This window comes from Lissotriton vulgaris, chromosome 6 (assembly GCF_964263255.1).
Source record: "Lissotriton vulgaris chromosome 6, aLisVul1.2, whole genome shotgun sequence".
Taxonomy (NCBI): Eukaryota; Metazoa; Chordata; class Amphibia; order Caudata; family Salamandridae; genus Lissotriton; species Lissotriton vulgaris.
Window position 1 is genome coordinate 1,832,984,428 of NC_141694.1, and position 12,958 is coordinate 1,832,997,385.

At 43.7% G+C, this 12,958-nt stretch overlaps 1 protein-coding gene across 4 annotated transcripts in view; it reads left to right on the plus strand.

The window, feature by feature from the left end:
* The window catches only part of DTNB (dystrobrevin beta), a 1,293,049-nt gene that overhangs the window by 326,330 nt on the left and 953,761 nt on the right, over nt 1–12,958 (plus strand). For all 4 annotated transcript variants that reach the window (XM_086928107.1, XM_086928108.1, XM_086928109.1 and 1 more), the window contains exon 6: nt 3,613–3,698. In XM_086928107.1, coding sequence (XP_086784233.1) covers nt 3,613–3,698 — 86 coding nt within the window. The remainder of the gene's footprint in view (nt 1–3,612; nt 3,699–12,958) is intronic.

Here is a 12,958-nt window from a genome sequence, read left to right on the forward strand (position 1 = left end):
AAAAAATTATATTGGGACTGGATAGAGACCAATGCGCTACAGAACCCACACTGGGGTCATCTGACTGAGACCTTTTTGACCCATAAATGCACCCTAAAACTGGAACTGTTTTTGGACTTTATTCAGGTTCCTCGGGAAAGGACTTTATACCTTAAACTTAGACATGGAACACTGCCCCTCAAAACTTTTACTTCTAGATGGAACAACAGGAGGGAAGAAGATACAATGTGTCCAGGGTGTACAAACCCCGAGGAATCATTGGGCCACTTTTTCTTTGCCTGTAAGGCATATATCTTACCTAGGAAGAAATGGCTAAAACCAGTACTAAAGATCCTTGGGGTTAGAGATTACAAATCAGCTTTGCGTATTCTTATCTCCGATACCTCTTCGATGGTTACTATTTGTGGGGTTGCAAAGTTCTTATCATGTGCCTGGATCATTAGGACTAAGATTTTAAAAAATGCCCATCAAGTCAATTTTTCCGCATAACTTTTAGATGTCTTTTTTAAAAATAATGAACTGTTTTGTAATTATGTATGTAATGAACTGTTTTTATAATTATGTATGTATTTCATGTTTGTACTTTTTATGATACATGTGTCGAATAAAAGTATAATGACTTGACTTGAAAACCAGATCCACTGTGGTGACACTCTAAGGAGGGCGTCTCTGTCGAGTGATATATGTGGTTCTATCTCCACACATATGGTAGGAGCAGGTCCTATGTTGAGTTGCACCCCTTTTTTTCTAGTCTGATTATGTCAGTTAGGCCTCGGTCCAAGATGAAACTACGGAATTGTGCTCTTTCACAGGGATGGAGTCCTTGATTGGCTAGCAGATGGAAGTCCTATTTACATTATAGAAAACATTTTGTATTTTTGTTTTTTATGAAAAAGTAGGACCCTGGAGCTGAAATTGTGCCGGCAGTGCACTGGCTGGTGAGCTGTTTGTCCAGATCTCTGATTTTAAAATGAATTGTTATCTAGGCTTTCTCGAATTCTGGTTTGCACGCTGTTTTTCAGACTTCAATGCCAGATGAAGTGGTTCAGCTGGCTGTTTGTCCTTGATAGATTTGATTTGCCAGTGTGGCAGAGCGAGTGCCTTTGGACGAGCTATTGCTGCGATTAGTGGTGGCGCAACGCATACGAATTCAAACTAGGTAGCACCATCAGCAGAAAGAGTGCACCCTCTGTGCTGCATGATTCTTAGCTATTTCTCCCTAGGCACCCTACTGTGGGTGAGTAGGGAGAGCAGACCTCCATCAAATGGATAAGCAGTTGGAGTGAAGGTTTTTGAAATGTAGAAGCTGCTACAGGGATGGGAATGGAATCGGGTGGAGGTAGAGCCAGTAGGTAGCCAAGCTTGACAGGTCAGACTAATATCGAAAGTCCCTCAGAGGCTGACCTAACCTTGAAAGCAAGGAGTGCAGAAGAACAACGAGGCATCTTATGTTGCAGTGAAGAAAGAGGACTTGTTGGACTTGAAATTAAATCTACATCAGGGGTGTGGCTTAAAGGAAGATTTAAAATGCTGTGTGCTTTCGGCACAACACTACTTTTTCATGGATTTCCTCTTAACTTGCTCGGGACCCTCTGACATGATGTTTGTAGACGCACTGGCATTGTGTTTATGAAAGGATTTTAGATTGGTTGAGGTGGTCTCAGGCTGAAGGTTTCAGGTTTTTCCCCTATTTTTTTCTATCTAACCAGAGCCACTTGGCCTTCTACTGCATGCTAATCTCGTACCCTGACTGGAACCAAGTAGCAATACACAGTATACAAGCTGGAACTGCTGGCCATCAAGGAAGCTTCTGTACACGGAGGCATCGGCTTTAAGGAGCTGAACACCAAGTGACTATCTGGAAAGCTCACATAAACCCTGGGTACCAGAAGTCTATGAGATGTATGCAATGGCATGCTTGCAGGTCCCTGCTTTTTTTGTTTCCATTATCACATAATCGATTGTCTTAGTAATCTACATAAGGCAAATGCATTGACCCATTAAACAGATGCAGTAAATCCTTCTCCAGAACGACCAAAGATCCTAGCAATGTACCCTCGTTCCTCAAGCGAGGCGACCATCTGTTTAGACAAAGTGAAGGCCCATCAAGATAGCCAAGAAGTAGGAGTGCTTTGCCGAGGTCTGCACCAGCTGGGCACCGCTGCCCCAACCTGTGGTCCCATTGCCTCTCTCGGGCCATTGGGTGAGGCTCAGATAAGTAATGAACAAAATAGGGTGATGGGGGCATACCTCATTCTGCACCCAGAATGTCGCACCGATGAGCGGTGTCCAGGTGCCAGCATTGATTGATTGAAGCGAGTGCAGGAGGAGCCAGCTCGCACCACTAGCATAGCGGACTGCTCTTACCCCGCCTTTGATCACAGGCTCCCCTCCAGCCAAGATGAGACTTACAGCACTGATTGGTGCACCAGAGGTGACTCCTCCTGCACTTGCTTCATTACACATCTGAGCCATACCCAATGGTTCGAGAGAGGCAGCGGGACCACAAGTTGGGGCAGCGGGACCACAGGTTGGGGCAGCGGGACCACAGGTTGGGCCAGCGGGACCACAGGTTGGGCTAGCGGGACCACAGGTTGGGGCAGCGGGACCACAGGTTGGGGCAGCGGGACTACAGGTTGGGCCAGCGGGACTACAGGTTGGGGCAGCGGGCCTACAGGTTGGGGCAGCGGGACTACAGTTTGTAGCTACGATGCTCAGCTGGTCAGACCTCGACAAACGACTCCTACTTCTCTGCCATCTTCTAGGAAATTGAATTTGATTGGGAAATTATCTTCAAGGAAATTGAATTTGATTGGTAAATTATCTTCAGCCTCCGATGAATTAGCATTCTGAGTGACTCAGCCCGAAAAGATTTTAACTCCATGAAAGCAAAAGGCTTTTTTCAGATATGTTTGCAGCTTGGCTTTGAATCTTAACGGTGGTGATAATTTTGCTGACCCTTTGAAAAGGAGGCAATCAATTTTTTGGGAATATCCATCTAGGACAAAATTATTAACGGACGTATTGGGCTAGAATCAAAAAAATGTCACGTGCCAGTTTAAATTGCTGTCCTAAATCCCAAATCCTGATTCACAAAAATCGCAAATTACATTTCCTACAGACCCACAGTCAGAATTTTAGTGGGGACAGAAGACGAATGTAAAATAAGGTGATATTTGAAGGAGGCCCCGATTTTTTTTTAAAGTCCTCAAAGTAATGGCTTTGTAGACAAGCTCCCTCAGCCCAACCCACCCATGAAGCCTACATAAATGAGCTCTACAAAACACCGCAGTGAGTGTCCTTTAAGGCTTAAAGAGAAGGAATCTCTCCCCCAGCTCTAGGTATTGAAAGGGAGTGCAAGTAAAAATAATTTGTAGTCGAAGGGAATACGTTAAATGTTTTTCGCCTGATGCTTTACCATAAAGAACTAATTTTTCGCCAGTTGAAAACCCTTTGGTTTCGATTAGACACTCCTAGCAGTCTGTGGTGTTTGCGAATCCACCTGCTGAGGCCCTAAGCCTTTATCCGGATACATGGTTTAGGGTATTGTGTTGTGAATTTTGAGATGGCAGTGATGCGAGTAATGTTCTGTTCTTTTCTTTTCTTTTACAGTGAAGGCCATGGGAAGTTGACAGTTTTTTCAGTAAAGTCTATGTTAGCAACCATGTGTGGTGGGAAAATACTGGACAAATTAAGATGTAAGTAGTGGTTATCATTTTGAAACTATTTGAAAAGTCTTGTAATTTATTCAATGTGTGCCCTCTGCTGGCGGAAAGAAATGTCACTGTATTTAATGTGTCTTTAAACAGGTTGCCATTTTTCTGAATGATGATAGTAGCATGAATAAGTCTTTGAGGTTGCCATTTTTTTTATTTTAACCTAAATAATGTTAATGTAATTATATTGCAGTTGATTTATTAATATGCCTTGTTTTTTTAGTACCTGCGAGCATGTATAAGTATGTTGATCAGTAATAATATCGGTCCTTCGTAACTGCAATGCATACGTCATAATTGTCAAAATAAATCTCAAACCCCGCCCATAACACTTCAAACAAAGCCACATTATTGGTTGCCTGTTTGCGTTTGCTGCTGGCAGTGGCTTGTTCTTCTCATTTGATTGTCCCTTCATTTGTTTGGTGTCTTGAAGAGCACCTATTGGTCACTTCAGAGCACTAGCCAGCTAGGTGGACACTGAGCAGGTGGGGTTGACCTGCAGAGTGTTCTGAGCTACAGTTTCAACAGAGGTAATGCCCCACCTGTTCTGACCCAAAGGTGTGGGAATATTTTAGTTCCACTATCTGTATAAAGTGCTTTCAGCCTTTCATTTGCTTGAAAGTGCTTAAATGAATGAAAATTCAGCTTGCTAATTAGGGAAAGTTGGAATCTAAACGGACAGGTATGAGAACTGTGTCAGAAATTCTTCCCTTTGGACCCTCCTTTGTGTTGAGTTCAGCTACCTGTCCGAACAGTTGAGTCGTCCAAGGTTTCATGAGCGACTTGTGGTTGAGTTTAGATCCACACGCACTTTAATGGTGTTTCAGAGTCTAGGTCATCGCACCCATAGATTTTTGGTCGTATTAAAAGATGGCTTTGTGTGTGCTCACCTGTGTATGTGCTGGGCCGCTTACCTTTACACATCTGCATTTTTTGTTATCCACATAAAGTAACAAGATGTCTGCTTTTGTCCAGTTGATTTGTGCAAGAAGGAAGAAAGGTTGTGGCTGCAAAATATTAACGTTCAACTTTTGAAGTTGAAAAATAGTTGTGATGAAAAATAAAACGGTAAATGATTCCCGAATTTTGTATAGTGTGGCCATTCAACCTCCAAGAAAGGAGAAAGTGAACACTTTAAATTTGAGAGTCAGTGCTTAATTTGAGCAGGTGCTTTCAGGTGCTCAACACCTGCATTTCTTTCACAGGGCCGGGGCTACAATTTCTGAACCTGCAGGTGGTGGTCTCAATATTAATTGTTCAAATTCAAATAACATACATTGCATGCTGACTGGCTGGTAAATATTCATAGGCAGGCCGGCATACGCCTGTTCAGGCAGGCATGATTGTGTATCACCACGTTAGTGATGATGTCATCATGCTGATCACAAATCCAAGAAGTCATCGACAAACTTTGGCTTGCATTCTATTCCGCTAGTCTGCTGCACCCTGCCACTGCCTGAGCCTAAACCTCCCATTGGATAATTGTAGCTGGGGGCTGGCTCATGACGGAGTTGAGGCAAGGAAGCTGCAAAAGCACATTTGGAACTTGGGAGTGAGGGCTCTTGAGGAAGAATAAATGAAAGTAAGCGTGGACTTTCCACTTGTTGCGTAGCCAGAGTTGCATATCCGGCAGCCCTGCATTGCTGCTATCCTCAATGTGCTCGATACGTCTGTGGCCCAACACAACTTTTGTGCGCCATGGCGTCACCTGTAGAATCTGTGCGCTGCACCCCAGCATGGTAATTGCTGAGCGTGAGTGAGTCCAGTAAGCACCACAGCCATACTTAACGGCAATGGCAGCATTACTGCTGGAGACAATGCCTGTGCTGTTGCAGGCAGGGTCACAGCAAGCTGAGCAGTGGATGTCTATGCCATCGCCATCCCTGAACCTACACATTATAGGCAGCACTAGCAGTGACATGACCTGCTGTGTTCCGCAATAAACCCAGTCATACCACACTGATTAATATATGCAAAAAGCATTTTCATTTGGTGTACATTTTGTTTTTGCACTCGGTGTAAGTAAGACAGTAAAACACGTCATCTTCTGCTTCTTCGCGAATGACAACAGGAAAACGCAGAGTTCAAAATAGCAGGGACATGTACAGGCTGAAGACAATGGTCACAGGCAGCAGCAGTGTTAGAGATGAGAGACAGCAAGAGTAAAGAGAAGAAACAACACGAGAGGAGAGAGATATAACCGAGCAAAGTGGAAGAAAAGGAGGAGAGCAAATCAGAGGCAAAGAGAAAGCAGCCATGATGGGAAGAAGTAAACATTAAGAAGAGAGAGGATAGAATGAACGGGTGTGGAGGACAAGTCAGAGGAAAAAAAGCAGACAAATGATAAAATGGAGACACAGCTAATCACTGCTAGAGAGTGATAGTAAAGAGCCAGGATCGAGGGGAGAGAGAGCAGAGTATGGATAAAAGTGAAGAGAGTAAAAAGGGCAGGGCTAAAATGAATAGGGGGCAAATCAGAAATACAGGGTGTGACAAAGATTATAGAAAACAATTAGAGAGGGAAGAGGATAGACTCTTAGAGCAAAGACTTAGGGGACTGTAATGGCAGGGTTTTTGGCTTTATTTAGCAGTGATAATAGATCATTATTCTTGCTCGCATCTAGTATAGGTATTCTTAGCCTGTGTGGGCCCTTTTAAGCCCTTTTTCCAGACCTAGAAGAGGATAGCTGCTTAATATGCCTTTATTCTTGACTTTAACCTGTCTATTGCCTATTGGCTTTGACATATTAGACACATTGGTATGGTTTATGTAGGTATTCTGACAGAGCTAAGGAGCATTTCACCCCTTTCAGGCCTAAAGCTAGAGAGACTCCATCTTGATGGAAGCAGGGAGGCTTTTCAGGGCAAAGGCGAAGTTTATAGTTAAGGCTGTTTTCCACTTGGAGAGAACCGGTCTGGGCCAGCCCTTATCGGTAGGCTGTATTATTCTCTGTGTAGAAGACACAACAAAAGGCCGGCCGGCTGGTGTGTGTCCTTGATGCGAGGTGATGCAGAGACCTGGTAAGCGGAGGGCTGATGGATGGAACTTTCCATGAGGAAACAGCATTCTATATTTGTGAAGTACAGAGGCGGAGTCAGTCAGTCAAGCAGAGGGGAGTCGAGGAGTCAGTCCGTAGGCGGCATCTAGCCGTTAGCATCTCTGCCATTATTCACTTTCATGGTGGACGAGCCGCCATCTTTGAAATCGGAGAAAGATTTAAGACCGAAACTCTCTGAGATAGACTGAACGAGAAGTGGCGCGGAGCGCACTAAATACAGAGAGAGAGAGACGGTAGTTAATAAACAGCAAGGTTCCAAGGTCCTGAGGGAGAGCAGACGAGGTTGAGCCTATCGGTGCAGACGTGCACTTGGGACGGCTGAGGGTGACTGCAAGGCGAGCCAGGACCCAGAGACGAGACAGGAGCCTAGATGACTGCCGAGTCCCGATTTCCCGTTAACCAGGTGAAGTCCGACCAATCCTTATAGTGCGTGCACTCTAATCTTTCTCTTTTATTTCTTGTGTAAATGTAATGCTGCATAGTAATGTGATTTACGTTTATGGTTAATAAATGCCCTAATTCATATAGAATTACCGTGTGCCTGGTGCTTATGTTCAATCTTGGTAAACGATACTCCTAGGTGAAAGCTAGGCGCATGAATGGACGAGTAATCCCAATCAGGTAAGTGGTGATCACACAAATAGGGAGTGAGTGAACCTCTGATGTCAAAAGCAACGAGTACACTATACAATCTGGACCCACAATCAAAGTTATTATTGTAGTTTCATCCCGAGTAGACAGCTGAGATAATATCCCAATATATATATATATGTATAGGTGTTCATAGGAATGTGGTCGTCGTTTGACACGCGGCGTTAATGAGAGCACTGGGGGGGTCAAACCAGTGTTTATACCCACAGGATTGTGGCTTGCGCTAATGAGGACACTAGGTGGTTGAACTAGTGTGTATGTTTCGCAGGATCGCGAACGGTTTGGAAAAGGGAGCATTGGGTTCTGCAGGCCCGTGTGTAGACGCACCAGATTGTGTGTCAGATCTGCCCTAGGGTAGAACGGTCTGGGTCGGGGTGACCGCGAGGCCAACTGATGTGAATAAGATATTGTAGAAAGTCTGTATATGTATATAGTTATTCCCCATTCTTAGGTGCAACTTGTATATTTATCTGTATATCTACTTATTGTGAATACGATCTAAGAAGGGAGGTTGAGTACGTTTTGGCTGGGTCACAGGGGCCCCTGGGGGCTGATCCCATCTAAACAGAAAATCCAGCCATTACAGGGACAGACAACAGATCAAGGTTAGATGATAGAGACTGAGGCAGTGAGAGTGTTGAAAGTGGGGCTCACCGGAGGAAGACGTGAGCGGTGGCCTCCTTGGCAAAAGTTTTAGCACCTGCACTTCTTTTTTTTACAAATTAAGCACTGTTGAGAGCAGTGGCGTAGCGAAAGTTGAGGGGACCCCCGTGCGAGATATATTGAGGGGGCCCCTGCTCCGGATTTATTCCAGAGCTCTCTGGTCTGAGTACTGTGCTGAGGGGGCCACCTGCCGTCCGGGACCCCTGCACCACAGGGGCCTGTATTATGCCACTGTTCTGGTAGCTAGATGCGGACGGGAATCGTTAGTGAACTGTCTGAAAGCTCATGGGCTTGAGAATTTTTCTCTTTGAAGATTCGATGAAGCTTCTCTTCAAATTCAGGACCAAACAATTTAACCCCCAAAACGGTATTCGCAGGGCTGCATTTTGCTGTGTGTAATTAGTGTGCCAGTCTCTTATAAAACATTTCTTCTCACAGTAATTGTTGCGCTTTCTGATAAAGGTTCTGCTCGCACAACATCCAAAGAGATGTCGGATAAATATTCAGTTTGTTTCTCCAGGCTCAATAAGAGCAGAACATTCTTCTCCCTCTGAACAGCTTTGGAAATTTGTTTGAAATCCAAAAGCATAGATTGATTCGGATATATTCTATAAATACCAGCCTGCACAGCAAAATTGGCCCCTGCTTAATCCTTCTTTAGCATGGAATCAGTCTTTATAAGAAGAGTCCTTAATTATATTTTCCTTGGCCATCGAAGTGCACTAGACTGTTAACCAATAAATCTACTCACGCAGATTAAGGAAACTTCTTGTCAACACCCTCCAGCGGATAAAGCTCAGACATGAAGCGACGCATAATGAATTTGTCTGGATCCCTCCATTTCTTTGCACTACATCCCAGGAAGGCAATCTTAGATCATAATCTGAAAAGGATTTCAGGCAAAATGTCCTTATAGGTGTATTTGACATTTGGATCAGAACACTTAGATAACTTCCCCTCCTCAACATCATCATCACTTCCAGAAGAAGAGAAATCCACACATCTTTTGTTTGGAGTCTTAGGGCCTTCTTGGATACCCACTAAGTCTGCAGAAGAATTTTCTTAACTCTCCTCGCAAAAGTAGTATCTTCAGTGTCGGATGCTCTCCTGGATTTCTTTTGAATCGGAGACCTAGACCTAGATCTTGAATTATCAGAGGACGATTCTAAATGCCTGGATTTCTTATACTGTTTCCCTATACCGGCAAATCACAGGCGAGGAAAATCAGGAAAGGAATCGCTAAATGTTAGTAATCAAGGAGGTATAACCCTTTTAGTCTAAAAGATGGCTCACCTACATCCAGCGCTCCTTTAAATACACTTAGAAGGGTGTTGAAAGAAAACGAATGTAGGGAAATGAGAATGGACTAATTTCATTCAGCATCCATACCCTGCATTGAGACAGCAATCCCTCGCATGCATGTGTATTGTGTGCTCAAATCAGGAAATGTAGAAACCCATAAATCATACCTGTCATACTGCGTACAGCGATCAGTACATAGAGGAGTCAGATAGGATCCATCCTCAAAGAACTCGGTTTGCTCAAGGAAGGTATGCCACAGCTGCACTCCACCAACCGCAGAGCAGCAGGGAGGGTCTTGAATGGGCCCACAACCAGAAGGGCTACCACATACCTTCTGTTTGGGAGTGGTGCTCCCTCCTTGCACAGTCATATGTCACCAAAGCCCAGCAAGGCAAGCTCATTAAGGCAAGATCATGACCATCACTCGTAGACAGTATGTCCTTCAGGGATCTCGTTCCAAACCTCCTGGTCTAAGTCATGAGAGGAACAAAATCAGGAAGGGTGGGCTTGGCCATGACTTTAACTACTTAAGGGGTGGGTTTATGTCATGACCACACCTACTTCCAGGTTACGGACTGAGTCAAAGTAAATGACTAGGAGGAAGGCTCTAAGATGTAGGAATAAAGATATATATTTTTTTGTTTATTTTAATTTTATTTATTTTACAGAGTTTTATATAGGACGAACTTGACCTGAATCGGGTATCAGAGAGCTTTACGTAGCACCAGTTGTATTACATGAGGACATACATTCATTTTTTTAGGCACAGGGCGATTAAGTGATTTGCCCAGAATCACAGGATGTTCAGTATGATTGCCGAGACTCGAACCCAGTTCCCCAGGTTCGAGGTTGCCCACCCTAGCCGTTAGGCCAACTCCTCTCCCCTGCATGTGTACCTACTCTCGATCCCCCAGGATAATAAAATATGTGGTGGTGGTGGCATATCATTTTCTTATCAGGCCCTTGAACTATGTTGGGTCATTAATGTTGACAGCCAGGAGGCGAGAGTCATGATGTTTCCGGGTGCAGTTCCAGCGTCAACGTATGGGATGCAAATATATCGGGGAGAGTGCTACTGCTATCACATAATATTGGCAATGACTTAGGAAGGTGTTAAAGGTGCATTAAGAACACTTCACCAGTATTCACCCAGTCTACCCATCTTTACTTTGTTCACCTACCACATTCTCTCACTCTGCTCATCTCTATTTTGAAACTTTAACCTGTCCCTGTCTCCTACACTGCCCTAATCTTTACGTCCACACCAAACCAATAGTGTTTGCTCTCTTTACTTTTATTGGCTCACGCCTTTTCTTCCTTTTTCCAGCGCCTGGAAGTGCTCAAATTGGCTGGCATGACAGATGGCAAGCAAGCACACTATATAAAACACAGTAAAAATACACTAAAGGGAATACAATATCTTGAAAACCATTAGGGACACTATATTTCAATCCAGTTGTCAAACGCAATTGGTTTGATTGAAACAAATAAAGTACTACAATTACGAAAATTTACGAGTTTATTACAATGAAAGTCCAGGACGTGTGATGCTAAAGTCTATTTGGGTGAGGCAAGTCAGACAGCATTGGCAGATATCAGATCCGAAGCATTTGTTTTTCCAGTCCCATTAAAATGACATCTTAAAATAAATGCATAAAGAGGAAGTGAGAACATGTCTAGAGACCCCAGAGAAACTAAACTCGCTGCACCAGAGTACTTCACAGGTCTTTCAAAGACCATTTACTTGTTAACGAGGCTTTGTTGTTTTTCACCCCTTCTTATGCCCCTGCATCTACACTCTGCATTTTGCTGGAAGAGTCACACCTCCAACCCCCCCCCCCCCCCCCCCGAAATTTTCAGTAGCAACCTCCCCCTCCCAAAATCTGGTTCTAGTTACGCCTCTGGCCTGAGGTAATGTTTAGTAATCTCATTATTTTGTAAATCAATTTTATTGTCTCTAATGGAATGCAAGCCCCCTTCGGAAGTAGCTTGGTTTGCTAAGTTAAGGCAAGCGGTGTCGTGAGAGTTCCTAATACACTGCTTATTCTAATTTTTATGTAGTACCTGGTGCCTCTCGGTGCTAATAATTGGAAGGGGCGGCAGGTTCGGCCCCTTTCAGAAGAGGACAAACCTGTGAAGTAACATGTGCAGGTATAGCATGAGTGTGCGACCGGAAATTTTTGTGGAAATATGTGCAATGGAAGGGCGTCCCCGGAGCTCTCAGTCAGGGGGACCCGGCGCCCCCCCCCCCGCACCGCGGGTGCTGCGGGGGCCTGTGATACGCCCCTGCTTGAGAGGAGTGGGCACATATTTGGTATTTGTTCTTATCAATTTGTAACACAAATTTCCACCTCTTAGCTTCCCTGAGTGTCATATAATAAAAAAAAGCTGCCATGACTTCTGTCTCGTATGTCCCTATCTAAAGTCTTGTCTTCAGACGTTGCCACTCAGACTTTCGCTCTCTTTGCGTGGGTTTTACTGATTTTGTGTCTTCCACGTCACCCAATGTATATTTTTTCTATATTAAATTGATACGTATCCTCCATCTCTACTATGCTGAAGTTAGTAATTATGTAGATACCCCTCTTTACTGAGGTATTTTAATGTATGGTTTATTGATCTCTGTAAAGCTCTCTGATTGACATCTGAGGGCCTGGGTCATGCCACAGGAATCTTCGCTTGTTTTTGGGCACTGCCCTGGGGTGTCAGAACCTCTCTCATTGCTCTTCACATTATTGTAGAACAAGACTTCTGGACTGACTCTCTGGGCTCAGCCCCTTTGCTGTTATTTTCTGCAGGCTCCTTCTGTTGACTTGTCATTGAGATACAGATGCCCATAACATGTTTCTGCACTGATGAAGACATTTTTAAAGCATTTAGGTGACGGCACTGAGCAGCAAATGGGTGTTTGGCCTAGACAGCACCCAGAATGTTTGTGTTGTAGCATGTTGCCCTGCTGTAACATGCAACTTTCCTTAAATATCTGTCACCCTGTATCTGGCGCTGCGTTTTATCCCTTACGTTGTGTGGGTGATCTGTCCTCCTACCTGCTCCAAACTGTCCCTGAGGTGTGCACTAGGTTTCCTCCTTGATGACTGGGAGGGGCGGCCCAACAGTTCTGTAAATGTAGGTAATACATCTTGACTAGCCGTGCTTCATCCCTGATAGATCCACAGTCATTACATACATATATATATATATATATATATATATATATATATATATATATATATATATATATATATATATATATATATATATATATATATATATATATATATATATCCACCACACTTTCCTTCATGAAGGGCAAAGGGTCGCACAACAGCAAAATCCTTATGAAATTCAGAGTTTTATTTTCTTGAACAAACCAACGCGTTTCGTTCTATCTTAGAACTTGATCACGGTACTCCCTGTTTTTAACAATTCATTACCTCATGTTGTCATGTGATTTTGTGACTGGGGCATTGTAGTTCATGTAGTTTAACTTCAATTTTATCAATAAAACGTGCATATAACAGTGCAAATAAACCGGTATAATCATGATCCCAAACCATGAACTATTAT